General features: G+C 40.9%; 1 protein-coding gene across 1 annotated transcript in view; it reads right to left on the bottom strand.

The window, feature by feature from the left end:
- LOC109092657 (1,4-alpha-glucan-branching enzyme-like) overlaps positions 1-13,171 on the bottom strand; it is a 171,069-nt gene that overhangs the window by 118,661 nt on the left and 39,237 nt on the right. The window contains exon 6 of the mRNA XM_042739167.1: positions 1,378-1,468. Within this exon, the coding sequence (XP_042595101.1) occupies positions 1,378-1,468 (91 nt within the window). The remainder of the gene's footprint in view (positions 1-1,377; positions 1,469-13,171) is intronic.

Here is a 13,171-nt window from a genome sequence, read left to right as displayed (position 1 = left end):
AATAAAATGTATGTGATGCAGGTTTATTATATGAGCTTTAATTATTTACATGCGTGTTGGTTACGTGCGTGCGTGTCAGAGCAGTTCCATTAACAGTAAATGCTGCTCCACACAAACTGTTATCATTTATATGTGTGGAGCATCTCAAACTCCATCTCTGCATATTCCTGTGAGTTTGGGTTTATTATAAATGTCATCTGAGAAAGCAACGTGTGCCATTTCATTCGATTTGTAAGGTTAATAATTTATAAACCTATGCAAACACAGGAGAATATGCCAGTATCGTGATTTCAATATAAAAGTTTAAACCTTCATTCTAATTTTACATGTTTTGATGTCCACATATTCAATAAATGACAGTGGCTGTATTATTTCTGTCATAAAGAAATGGCCAAATATTTAAGATTAAATGGACATTTGAATTAAATATCAAAATGAAGCAAGGATTAGATGGCACAGTGTATAAACCATCGTCAGGCTGTTGGCGCCCTCTGTTTTTTTTTTATAATGCATAATGTACGTTAGTTCTGATGCTTATAATACATTATGTATTTTAACAGTTTTGTTGCTTTTGATACTTTATTTGAACTAATTATTATTGCCTAATTGCAATTATAAATGTATGTTAAGTACTTTTAAAGGCTATTGTTCGCTTGGTCTATTTTTATTACTACAAAAAAATGTATTATAATTATCTGATTACGCGATTAATTGTCAGAATAATCTACCAATTACTAGATTACCAAAATAATCATTAGTGACAGCCCTAATTACAATAATATATTTAAAATAAAATATCAAAAGTTTATAATATCAAGCAGCATAACAGACATTTTTTTTTTTTTTTTTTTTTTTTTTTTACAGATAGCTGGCAGGATACACCGGTAGAAAGTATTGAAAAAAAATCGCAGAGTTTTGGGAAACGTTGTGTCATGCATGAGATGTTGCAAAAGAAGCGAGACGCGAGTGCGATGGTCAAACATGGTCAAACACAGCAGAATGCAAAAACACGTTCTGTGTGAATGCCCTCTAGACAGTAGACAAGATTCAACATTTCATTTGTCACATACAAAGTTGTATACAGAATACCACCTGCAGTCAAATGTAAATCATGTCCACTCCATAGACAGTGCATAAATTTTATTAAGAAACTGCATGAACATAGAAATAATAATGACAGACAAAAGCAAACCTGAAGCAGTGCAAAGAGTGTATACAACCAAACTGAGACATAATAATTATTCAATTGTACAAGGAATGTGCCAAAATTAAGCAAAAATTACTGCAAGGCATTTCACTAGATTTGCAACTTGGTTAGTCGAAAAAAAAAGAAAATGTTTAAATAATAAAACATTGTCAAGTTTCTGATAGATTTACCTTGATGCTGCGAAGAAACTGGTGACCTGGTAACCAAAGCTAGCATAGTATGCATGCTCCATGATGGCCATCAGCTGAATACAGTTATAACCTGTGTGTATGACAGTAAAGACAGCAGTGCTTATTAACAGATCTTTGCCAAAAATCAGTATTCTGTCATCTACTCACCCTCATGCCACTCCAAACCCTCATGACTTTATTGCTTTAGTGGAACATTAGGTATTTTGAAGAATATTCATGTAGATCTTTTCCATAAAAACTAAAAGTTAGACTCAATGACCTAGACACAGTTCATTTTGTGTGTTCATCACACAAAGCTGTCATATTGCTTCAGAAAACATGTACAATAACACAGTATGTACTATAACAACTTATGGTGTAGTTTATTATTTGTATTATTTTTTAAAAAAAATATTAAAAATAAATAATAATATTGTAATATTTTACAGTAAATATAGTATAATAACAACAACAACAACAATAATAATAATAATAATAATAATAATTATTATTATTATTATTATTATTATTATTATTATTATTATTATTATTATTATTATTATTATTATTATTATTATACACGGTTTTTGGATGACCTACACTTTTAAAGAAGCTTCAAATCTAATCTTTTAAAATGGCAAATGAACAGTGCCTTGCGAAAGTATTCATACCCTTTAATTTTATCCACATTTTGTTACGTTTATAAATGTTTGAAAAAAAAAACCTTAAATGACTCCATTGCATAAGTATTCATACCCTTAACTGGGACAGCTAAAATTTAGCTCAGGAGCATCCATATTGCTTGTAGATGTTACTTCACATCAAGTGAAGTTAACCTGTGGCAAATTCAATTGAATGGGTATGATTTGGAAAGGCACACATTTCTTAATAAAAGGTCTAACAGCTGATAATGCATATCAAAGCAAAAACCAAACCCTGAGGTCAAAAGCACTGCCTGTAGAGCTCAGAAACAAGTTTGCGTCAAGCCACACATCTGGGGAAAAAAAAAAAAAAAAATCTGCTTCATTGAAGCGTCACAGAATCATGTATCCATAATGGAAGATGAGCAACTGATGAAGAGCAACTGATGGAGAAAGGCCTTGTCTAGACTGGAGACCAAGAACCTGATGGTCACTATAGTTGAGCTCCATGATCATATATGAAGAAAGGAGAGACCTACAGAAGGACAAACCTTCACTGCAACACTCCACTGATCTGGGCTTTGTGCCGGTGTGGCCAAACTCAACCCTCTCCCCAGTGAAGACACATGAAAACACACTAAAGGACCCTCAAGACTGTGAGAAACTATATTTTCTGGTCTGATGAGCCTCAATTCCAAGCATCATGTTTGAAGGAAACCAGCTCTGCTCATATCCTGGAGAGTATCATCCAAAAAGTTAAAATACTTGAGGCTGTAAAGGTCCTTTAGCTAAATATTTAGTTAAGGGTATGAATACTCATGCAATGTACTTATTTCAGTTTTTTGTTATTTTTTAATACATTTACGAAGTTGTGACAATTATGTTGTTGCTTTGTCAGTATGGTGTATGGAGTGTAGAATGATGTGGGAAAAATGTAATTTAAAACAATTTAACATAAAACGTGAAAATAAATGCAGGGGTTACAATACTTTCGCAAGTCACTGTATTTGTTACAAACTGTTCCCTTTCAGTCAGTCACTCTTGACGTCACGGCGGTGAACGACAAATTGGGATCTCGCTTAGAGAGACCAATCTACTTTGAGTGTAAACTAAACAAGCCAATGCACATTATTGCATCCAGCTGCCGCTGATCACAGCGTGAGCATAGAAAGACAGCAGGTGCAACGCATTCCAGCTTTTCGCTTCGGACCCGAGTGACAACATCGTTCTGCTTTTGGCTGTGCTGCCGCCCTCCGGAGCGGTGGCAAGGCCTGAATCGGATATGGTGGTGTTGTCTGCTATGCTTTCCCGGGCCGCAGAGGGTTTTGGTTTTGTGTGGAAAGTGTATAGCGTGTCGAGAGCTCTAGGTTTTGGGACTGGTTTCTCAGGGTGGCTCACGCTGGTTCTCAGTGCCCCGCCTTGGTGCCTTTCTTCCCGGAGTTGCATGAGGAGCTCAGCAGGTCATGGACGGCACCTTTTACTGCCAGAAATTGCTGGTTCCTCCTCCCTCACCACCTCTGACTGTGGTGCAGCTAGGGGGTATAAAGGGTCCCCCCAGTGAAGGGAACGGTTGCGCTGCAGTTGTGTCCTACCGCCTCTAACTGGCAGGGCAAACCGTGCCTCCCCCGATGGGACTGTAAGTACTCTTCTGGCCTGTCCGGCGATGCTTATATGCCTGTGGAAAAGCTTCCTATGCTATGGCGTTACTGCAGGTTCATCAGGCCAAGGCACTGAAGGACACGAGTTCTCTGGGTCATCTGATGTCCACACTTGTGGTCCAGGAGCGCCATCTCTGTCTGTGTCTGGTCGATATGAAGGATGAAGGACGTTAAAGATGTTGATGCAGAAACGCATCTTTCGTCCCTGAGAATGGTTTGCAGCGATTGACCTGAAGGACGCATACCTTCAGCCACAGACCATTTCTGCGGTTAACGTTTGAAGGACGTGCATACCAGTACAAGGTCCTGCCCTTTGGGCTGTCCCTGTCTCCCCATGTCTTCACGAAAGTCACAGAGGGGACTCTTGTTGCCCTCAGAGAGCAGGGTGTAACTATCTCGATGATCGGCTTATACTAGCACAGTCTCGCAATCAGTTGTGCAAGCACAGGGACCTGGTGCTCCAGCACCTCAGCCAGTTGGGTCTTCGGGTCAACTGGGAAAAGGGCAAACTCTCCCCAACGCAGAGGATCTTTTTTCTCAGTATGGAGTTTGATTTGGTTCAACAGAGGAATGTGCGGTCGCTGCTGAACTGCTTGAATTCATTCAAGTGCAGGACAGCGGTCCCACTGAAACTATTTCAGAGGCTCCTGGGGCATATGGCAGCTGCAGTGGCAGTTACGCCATTGGGGCTGCTTCAAATGAGACTGCTTTATCAGCGAGTCCCGAGGTGGGCATGGCAGCGTGACGATTTGTGCCTATAGTTTAGGCCGGCTGACTCCCAAGTAAACCTGAGGGCCTGGCTACGTGCCCAAGGTTCCCACTAATCCCTTCAGGGATCAGGTGGTGAGCCTGCAAGTGCTGCCCCTGGAGGAAGCAGACCCAGCCCTAGCTTTGCTCTGTCCCGTCCGAGCCTTGAGATGCTACGTAGACCGGACACTCAGACCAGCTCTTTGTATGTTCAGAGGCTGGCAGAAGGGGAAGGCCATCTCTAAGCAGAAGATGGCCCCCTGGACTGTGGATGCCATCACCCAGGCACAGGGTGTGCCCTGCTCACTCAGGTTGCAAGCTCACTATACTAGAAGTGTTGCATCCTCCTGGGCGCTGGCTCATGGTGCCTTGCTGACAGATATTTGTAGAGCTGCGGGCTGGGCAACCCCCAACACATTTGCTAGATTCTATAGCCTTCATGTGGAGCCAGTATCCACCTGTTTTCTCACCTCAAATGGGTAGAGGCAATGAGAGGCCACGGTTTAATGTCAGCTTGCTAAAACTGCTCCAGAGTGGCCGTCCTGTAGACCATTTTGAGCTCCTCCATCCCCTCAGCAGCCAGACATGGCGGAACATCTGGCGCCAGGCCTTCACTCGATCGATCCTTGAGAACCGGAAGAAGACTATATTCCATATGTGAGACCTAAGTGGATCCCATATGTGTAAATCCATGGTATAGCCACAGAGCCTGTGTTTCCCCGGCAGACTTCTGCCATTTCCAAGAGGATTACAATCACCTCTACTCTTCCACATGCACCTAAACCTTTGGGTTTTTGCTGTTTATTAGAGGATCCCTTTTTTTTTTTTTTTTTTTTTTTACGCGACCCATAGGCTTATTCTTAAGCCAAGCATAAGAATAACAATAAACAACCGCTTTTGATGATGCACGTGCACTGGATGATCATTGACGCGATTGCAATGCAAAAGTTGATTCTGCACTTATTTGATCTAGCTATGGGATGCTCATTAACCTGTTAACCATTAACCATCATAAGAATTTTAAACCAATTAAAAGCCTACTATCGTTTGCTGCATGCTTAAAAAATACACAAAACATATTTCCACAACAAATCCTTTAAATGTGATATTCAGAACAGAACAAGTAACAAACAACTGTCACCCAACCAAAAATCACACACACTCACAAACTGTTTAAAAGCAAAAAATAAGGAAACAGAAGGAAAACAATTATCCTATTGATCTGAAATAAGTGTGTGTGTGTGTGTGTGTGTGACAGAAGACAAGGCTCATTTTCACTGAACTCTTTAATGTGTGTGTTTGTTGCTGCCGATGGAGCGAACGAGTGTGTGTGTGTGTGTTGCTGCCGATGGAGCGAACGAGTGTGTGTGTGTGTGTTGCTGCCGATGAAGCGAACGAGTGTGTGTGTGTGTGTTGCTGCCGATGGAGCGAACGAGTGTGTGTGAGTGTTGCTGCCGATGGAGCGAACGAGTGTGTGTGAGTGTTGCTGCCGATGGAGCGAACGAGTATATATATATATATTAATGAGAAGGGGGGCCTGCTTATTCTGCATAATTTGGTCCCAAGCCGGTTCGCAGGATGAGAGGGCAACACGCATGTCCGGAGAAGCATTCAGTTTGTTTCGTTGTTTCGTCTTCATTTTGGTTAAAACTGAGAATCCAGTTTCACACATATAGGTAGTGGTGAAGGGTAGTAGCAATGAAATGCTTGCTTTGCTCAGCATGGGATACTCGGTGAAGAGGCCAATCCAGAACGAAGACAATTTTTCTGTTTTGTGACGAGTTTTCAAAGTGTTGTCACTGGTTAGTTGGATCATTTCTGATTCTTCAGAAGGAGTTAAATTCAGTTCAGCAATTGAATCTGGAGTTTCAAAGTCAAAGGGATTTTTCACCCACCGCTTGTCTTTTAATTCATCGAACTTCGCCTGGGGAAAGTAGCGAGAAAATTTCCCCATCAGTGCATCCAGATGTGACTGAATGAGACGCGTCAGGCCAGCGACCGATTCGTTGGGCACATCGTTTTTTTCTTCAATGCGTTTTTATCATTGTCGGGAACATATAGTAGCTCGCGGTTTTGAGTCGCAGCTGCCAGAGTTCGAGTGATTTCTGGAAAGCCTGAATTTGTTCGCAATGTCTGAAAATGTTGTCTTCCCGTCCTTGTAGTTTTAGATTCAGTTCGTTTAGAACAGAAAATATGTCAGCCAGATAAGAAAGGGTTAAAAGCCATTTCTCATCACTGAATTGGCTTGCGAGAGGTGACAGTTTATCAGTAAGAAAAGCACGTATTTCATCCTTCAATTCGTACACTCGGCTGAGCACCCTACCCTTCGACAGCCATCTCACGTCTGTATATGAAAGAGTAAATGTTTGTGCTCGGCTCCCATTTCAACACACAGGGCCTCGAAAAGTCGGCTATTAAGAGCACTGCCTTTAATGTAGTTCACAACTTTGACAGTGTCTCTCATCACTATTTCAAGCTCAGGTGGGATTCCTTTTGATGCCAACGCTTCACGATGAATAAAACAATGGTACCAAACAATGTTTTGTCCTGCTGCATCCTTAATCCTTCTGACAACTCCACTATTTTTGCCAGTGAGGTTGGCCGCCCCGTCGCTGGTGATGCCTTTGCAATTGGCCCAATCCAGACCGCTTTTTTGTTATGAATGCATTTAATTGTTCAAAAATATGTGCTCCTGACGTGCTAGAAGGCAAAGTTAGGCAGCACAGAAGATCTTCAAGAAATTCACCTTGCCAAATGTACCGAACATAAACAAGTAACGTAGCGCTTGATGCAACGTCAGTGCTCTCATCCAGCTGAATAGCAAAATCCTTCGCTGACTTCAGTCTCGCTATGAGCTGTTCTTCTAAATTCTGGGCAATATCCACAATTCGACGTGACACCGTATTGTCACTAAGAGGAATTAGTTTTAGCTTTTCAGATGCCTTTTCATCCAGAACTGTATTAACTATGTCTAGTGCAGCAGGCAATATTAATCGCTCTGCAATTGTGTGTGGCGCTTTTTTTTCTTTGGCAACACGATATGAAACTTTATAAGATGCCAAGTGCAATTTGTCATTGTATGTCACACTTCTGCTGAGTAACTGAGCTGATGACTTAATTTCTTCAGACTTCCTCTGAAAAAAAAGATAATGGTTTGTCCGCAAGATCTGCATGGCGTGTACTTAAATGTCTTTCCAACTTCGCTGGTTTCAAACTTTCATTTGCCAACTTTTCACCGCATATTACGTACATTGGTATTGCAGCACGGACTGCGTCCGAACAGTTGACAAACCCAAACTTCAAAAAATCATCTTTATATGGCCTTACTCCGGATTTCTGCTTTTTTCTTTGCTGGGCAAGTACTGCTACTCTGTTCACATGGCATCGCCTTCGTTATCTTCCCTGCTGATCTCCGCTGTTTTTGCGGCAGGGTTTGACGACTGGCTGCGTTTTCTGCTGCTTCATTTAAAGGGGTCTCTGTCTCTGGCTCATTTGAAGTGGTCTCGGTATTGGTGCCTATTTTTTTTTTGATTTGGATTGGTAATGTTAATTTTAATTTGAATTGGTTTCGGTATAGTGGTGTCTTTTTCTTGTGAAAAAAATCAGATCTCAGTGAGAAAAAGAAAATGGCCGTATCAACACTGCGCGCAAGATTTTTTTTTTTTTTTTTTTTTTTGCAGGTGTTTGAATGATTTTTCAGTGTAATTCTATTCAAAGTTATTATTATTAATATTATTATGATTAGAAAACGGATTAATTATTTTAGTAAAAAAAAAAAAAAAAAAAAGAAAAATCACTGGCGACCCATTTTTTAATTTAAAAAAAAAAAAAAAAAAAAAAAAAATCACTGGCGACCCATTTTTTAATTAGTTTTTATAGTCTGATGTGTGTTATATTGTATTAGTGTATTAGTGCACTGGATCAGATCAGTGCATTCTCTTAAAGTGACAGTCTTAATATTAATCGAACAGCAACAACAAATAAGTAAATTACTGCTTTTGATTGGATAACTTTTGTGACTTGGATAAAGATTAATCTTTAAGATTCAAGATTCAAGAATCAAGATTTTTATTTGTCACATACATGGTTATATGGAGAGCATATGACCAGCAGTGAAATGTAAGTCAGGTCCGCTCCATGGACAGTGAAAATAAAGAATACAAACACAAGAAAATTATACAGAAAAAATATGATATGGAAAAAGATAAAAAAAATAAATAAGATTAAAATAAAATGCTTATAAAATAAAATGTGCAGGACAGTATACTGTAGAATTAATAAATATTAAGATGAGCAGGAATGTACAAGAGGGGATTGTGCAAACAGTATTAACATAGCAGCAATAGAGGTAAAAAGGTAAATAAATAAAAATAAAATTATAGAAATTGCTGTGTGACAGTGTCAAAGTCGGTATATTCAGTATCGTACTGATAATTAAGTGAAGTCATGTAAAGGTTAAGAGACTGAGTTTGAGTTTAGGAGCCTGATGGCCTGGGGGAAGAAGCTCCTCCTAAGTCTCTCAGTTTTTGCCATCAGGCTATGGAAGCGCTTACCAGATGGCAGCAAACTGAAAAGAAAGTTACCAGGGTGATTTGTGTCCTTAATGATTTTAACAGCTCTGCTTTTGCAGCATTTGAGGTAGATGTCCTGCAATGAGGGGAGAGCAGACCCTGAGATGCGCTCAGCTAAGCGCACAACTCTCTGCAGGGCTTTGCAGTCTTGACTAGAGCTGTTCCCATACCACACTGAGATACACTGAGTCAATACACTTTCTATGGCCCCTGAATAGAAAGTTTTCAGGATTGCCGGTGAGACCCTAAATTTTCTCAGCTGACGCAGATGGTACAGTCTTTGTCTGGCATTCTTTTGAGTTTGAATGTGGGTAGCCCAAGTCAGGTCCTCAGATATGTTTACTCCAAGGTACTTGAAGCTGCTCACCCTCTCCACGGGGGTTCCGCTGATCATAAGAGGAGTGTAAGGCTGCTGCTGTCTCTTCCTGAAGTCCACAATCAGCTCTTTCCTCACATTCATAGAGAGACAATTGTCCTGGCACCATGATGTGAGTTTCTCTACCTCATCCAAGTATGCGGCTTCATTGTTGTTGGAAATTAGGCCCAGAACCACAGTATCATCAGCAAATTTGATAATGGATGTGGAGCTGTGGGAAGACACCCTGTCATGTGTTTAGAGAGAGTAGAGCAGGGGACTCAGGACACAGCCCTGTGGAGCTCCCACATTCAGGGTGATGGAGTTGGAGGTGTACTGGCCTACCTTCACCACTTGAGGTCTGCCGGTGAGGAAATCAAGAATCCAGTTGCATAGTGAAGAATTCAGGCTGAGGTCCATGAGTTTGGAAGCTAGCTTGATGGGGACTATAGTATTTAAAGCTGAGCTATAGTCAATGAATAGCAGCCTTACATAGTTCCCATTGCTGCTGTCAATGTGCGTGAAAGAAGAGTACAGGATGTGAGAGATGGCATCATCAGTGGATCTATTGGGGCAATCTGAAGGCAAACTGAAGAGGGTCCAAAGTATCAGGGATGGAGGAGCAGATGTTGTTCTTTATAAGTTTCTCAAAGACCTTCATGACTGTTGACGTGAGGGCAACCGGACGATAGTCATTCAGGCAAGAGGTGTTATTGTTCTTAGGCACAGGGATGATGGCAGATGTTTTGAAGGAGGTGGGAACCACTGAGTTAGCAAGGGACTCATTAAAAATAGATGTAAACAAACCAGCGAGCTGATCAGCACAGGAACTCAGAACACGGCCAAAAATCCCATCAGAACCTGCTGCTTTCCTGACGTTCACTCGCTTTAGAGCCCTCCGAACCTCGTCCTCAGACAGGGTGATCACATGATTATCGCTGCTCTGCCCGCTGCTTCCTGACGCGCTGATCGGCAGACTCCCGTTGCCGCAGTTGCATTCAAAGCGGCCTTAGAAAGAGTTTAACTCGTCAGCCAGCGATGGGTCTGCTCTTACAGCTGCAGAGGATTTGTTTCCAAAGGCACAGATGGTTCTTAGTCCTTACTACATGCGTCGGAAGTCATTTAGCTAGAAATGTGACTCTATCCGTTCCCACTGTATCTGTGTTTGCAGCAGTGCATTTGTTTACTGCAGCACGGATTGTTCTGTACACCCACAGTTTCTGATTTGAGAAGGTCCTTATAGTTATTGTATCCGTAGCTTGTTCGGTTAGCTTGTTAACATCAGCCTAATGCTACATCCGTGAACTCGCTGACGTCAGAGGAACTCGTTCGGAACATGTCCCAGTCTACGTCCTCAAGAGCCGACTGTAGCATGGCTTCAGAGTTGGCGGACCAGTGCGTCACCACCCTCTGCACCGGGGGTTCTTGGACGAGCCTTTGTTTATATTCCAGTGTGAGGAAAATGGCAGTATGGTCCGATTTGCCGAAAGCTGGTAGTGAGCGAGCTTTGTAGTCATTCTTAAACTGAGAGTAGCAATGTTCCAGTGTATTCGGTCCTCTGGTTGGACAGGAAACATGTTGATAAAAGTACGGCATGACCTGCCTAAGGTTGGCTTTGTTAAAATTCCCCGCGATGATTAGAGCAGCGTCAGGATGTTTGTTGATGTTGCCGCTGAGCACATCGTGGAGCTTAGACAAAGCCAAGCCAGTGTCAGCTTGTGGTGGGATGTAAACAGCAGTAACAATGATCGATGAAAACTCCCGGGGCAGATAGAATATGGGCGGCAAATAATGGATAGATGTTCCAGATGAGGCAAGCAGGAGCGCGACAGAGTGGAGATATTCCTGGGGTCACACCATTTTCCACGTGTTTCTTGATCCGTCGCCTTGGGTGGTTATTCAGGTGGCCATTGTGCATCTCGGCGTTCCAGAGAATCTCAGATGGCCACAATGGGTTGGAGGATAAAGTGTCGTGAAACAGGTTATTGAAGCAGTGTCCAATGTCCAAAAGTGTTCCTTTGTCGTAAGTGATAAGTGCAGACGATGTGTGTGAAAAGAGAGAGCAAAAGAAAGTACAAAAGTAAATAAAAACACAATCTAAGTGGAGCGACCTGGATGGCATCCAATCTTAGTGGCGCCATCTTGGCATTATTACTTTAATTTATACAGTCAAATATGCAATGCTGTATTACATTTGACTACTTAAACTAATGCTAAACCTACCTAAAAAAAATAAAAATAATTATTTGTATCTTTTCTCTTTTGTATTTATTTGTGCTGTTGCTTGTAGTTAGATAAAATATTCTTATTTTCTTTATTTTTATTCGAAAGTATAGTTTTTCCATAAACACAGCACATACCAAACCATACTGAAACCGTGAGTCTAAAACCATGATACAAACCGTGAAAAAGTTGAACCGTTCTACCCCTAATACATACATACCGAATAACGAAAGATCAATGCAAAACAAAAAAAACAAACAAACAAAAAAAATCCGAAAAGGTTCTGTGTCAATAAAGCAGATTCTTAGAAAGATCTATTCCAGTTCTAACAGTGATATTCTAGTTCAAGTGAAATTTGGATTTAATAAGGCCACCACCTACTCAATACTCATACTGAAATGAAGAAAATTACCATTTAATTCAAACCAAAAAGCACACTCCTTTTATAAGCACTTCAATGGATTCAGACTCTCTGACTGAGATAAATGTTTGGAACTTCTGCTGTAAAAAATATATCAGCCCTCTGCCTACAGCGCAGGCATCTCTAGACAAATATTCCTGTCAACAATAAATGTTTCAAAACAGAGTCCAGGATCCTGGAAGCAAAAGATAATGGTTGCTATTAAAGAGATCATTCACCCAAAAATAAAAATATGTTATCATTTACTCTCATTTCACTCCAAACCAGTACGTCTTTGTTTTTTAATGATACACTAAAGGAGAAATGTTAAATAATGTGCTGAATGCTCTTTTCCATGCATTTAGCAGTCATAGAAGAACATCCTGAATTAAAGTCATTATTCACTCAAGTGTATCCTCTCCAGCGAGTTGTTAAATGCTTTGAGTCAAGACCTTAGAGTGATTTTGTGAGCTATATCTAACCTCAGTCACAAACAGACCAATACATTTTATCATTAATTAACTGAGAAGCGCTTTTCCAGAAGATTCTCAGTAGTTTCCATTTGTTTATCTAATAAAGCCATATCTGAGAGCGAGAGACCCCATTCACATTCCTTAAATAGAAAAAGTGACCAGGACAGTTTTCAAAAATTCATCTTTTATGTTCCACAGACGAAATTAAGAATTTTCTAATTTGGCAAACTATCTCTCTAACTGTCACATCACCCCAATCTCTAATCCACAGGCTTCTAAACCTCATCTTCCGTGTCTGGTAAATACTTGAAAATACCCCCTGCCTCTCCAAAACACATCAGCACACTCAAACACACCTCTCTCCAGCCTTCATCCACGACAGCACTAATGAACACTCCAAATGGCAGCTAAAGCCTGTAAACAGGGTGTTGACCTGCAGAAAGGGGCTTGGTTGAGAGAGCAGCCTCCCCAGAACATTGGCACCAAGGCCACTGGCTCATCATCAATGCGGCAGGTCTGTCAGGTTAAGCACCACTGCAGCTCAGATACTTTGTGATGAAGGAGGAATGTTGGCAGGTAGAACATAACCTCTCTTCAGGCTAAAAATAATGCCTGTATCCTTATTAAAATGTACTGTGATGGTACCATCACACAGTGATGTACTGGATGGTAATACTTTAATATTGTACAAAATAATCAAATTATTAATTTAGCACAATATCTTAA

Source organism: Cyprinus carpio, chromosome B15, assembly GCF_018340385.1.
Source record: "Cyprinus carpio isolate SPL01 chromosome B15, ASM1834038v1, whole genome shotgun sequence".
Lineage (NCBI taxonomy): Eukaryota > Metazoa > Chordata > Actinopteri > Cypriniformes > Cyprinidae > Cyprinus > Cyprinus carpio.
This window is presented reverse-complemented; position numbering and strand designations above follow the sequence as displayed.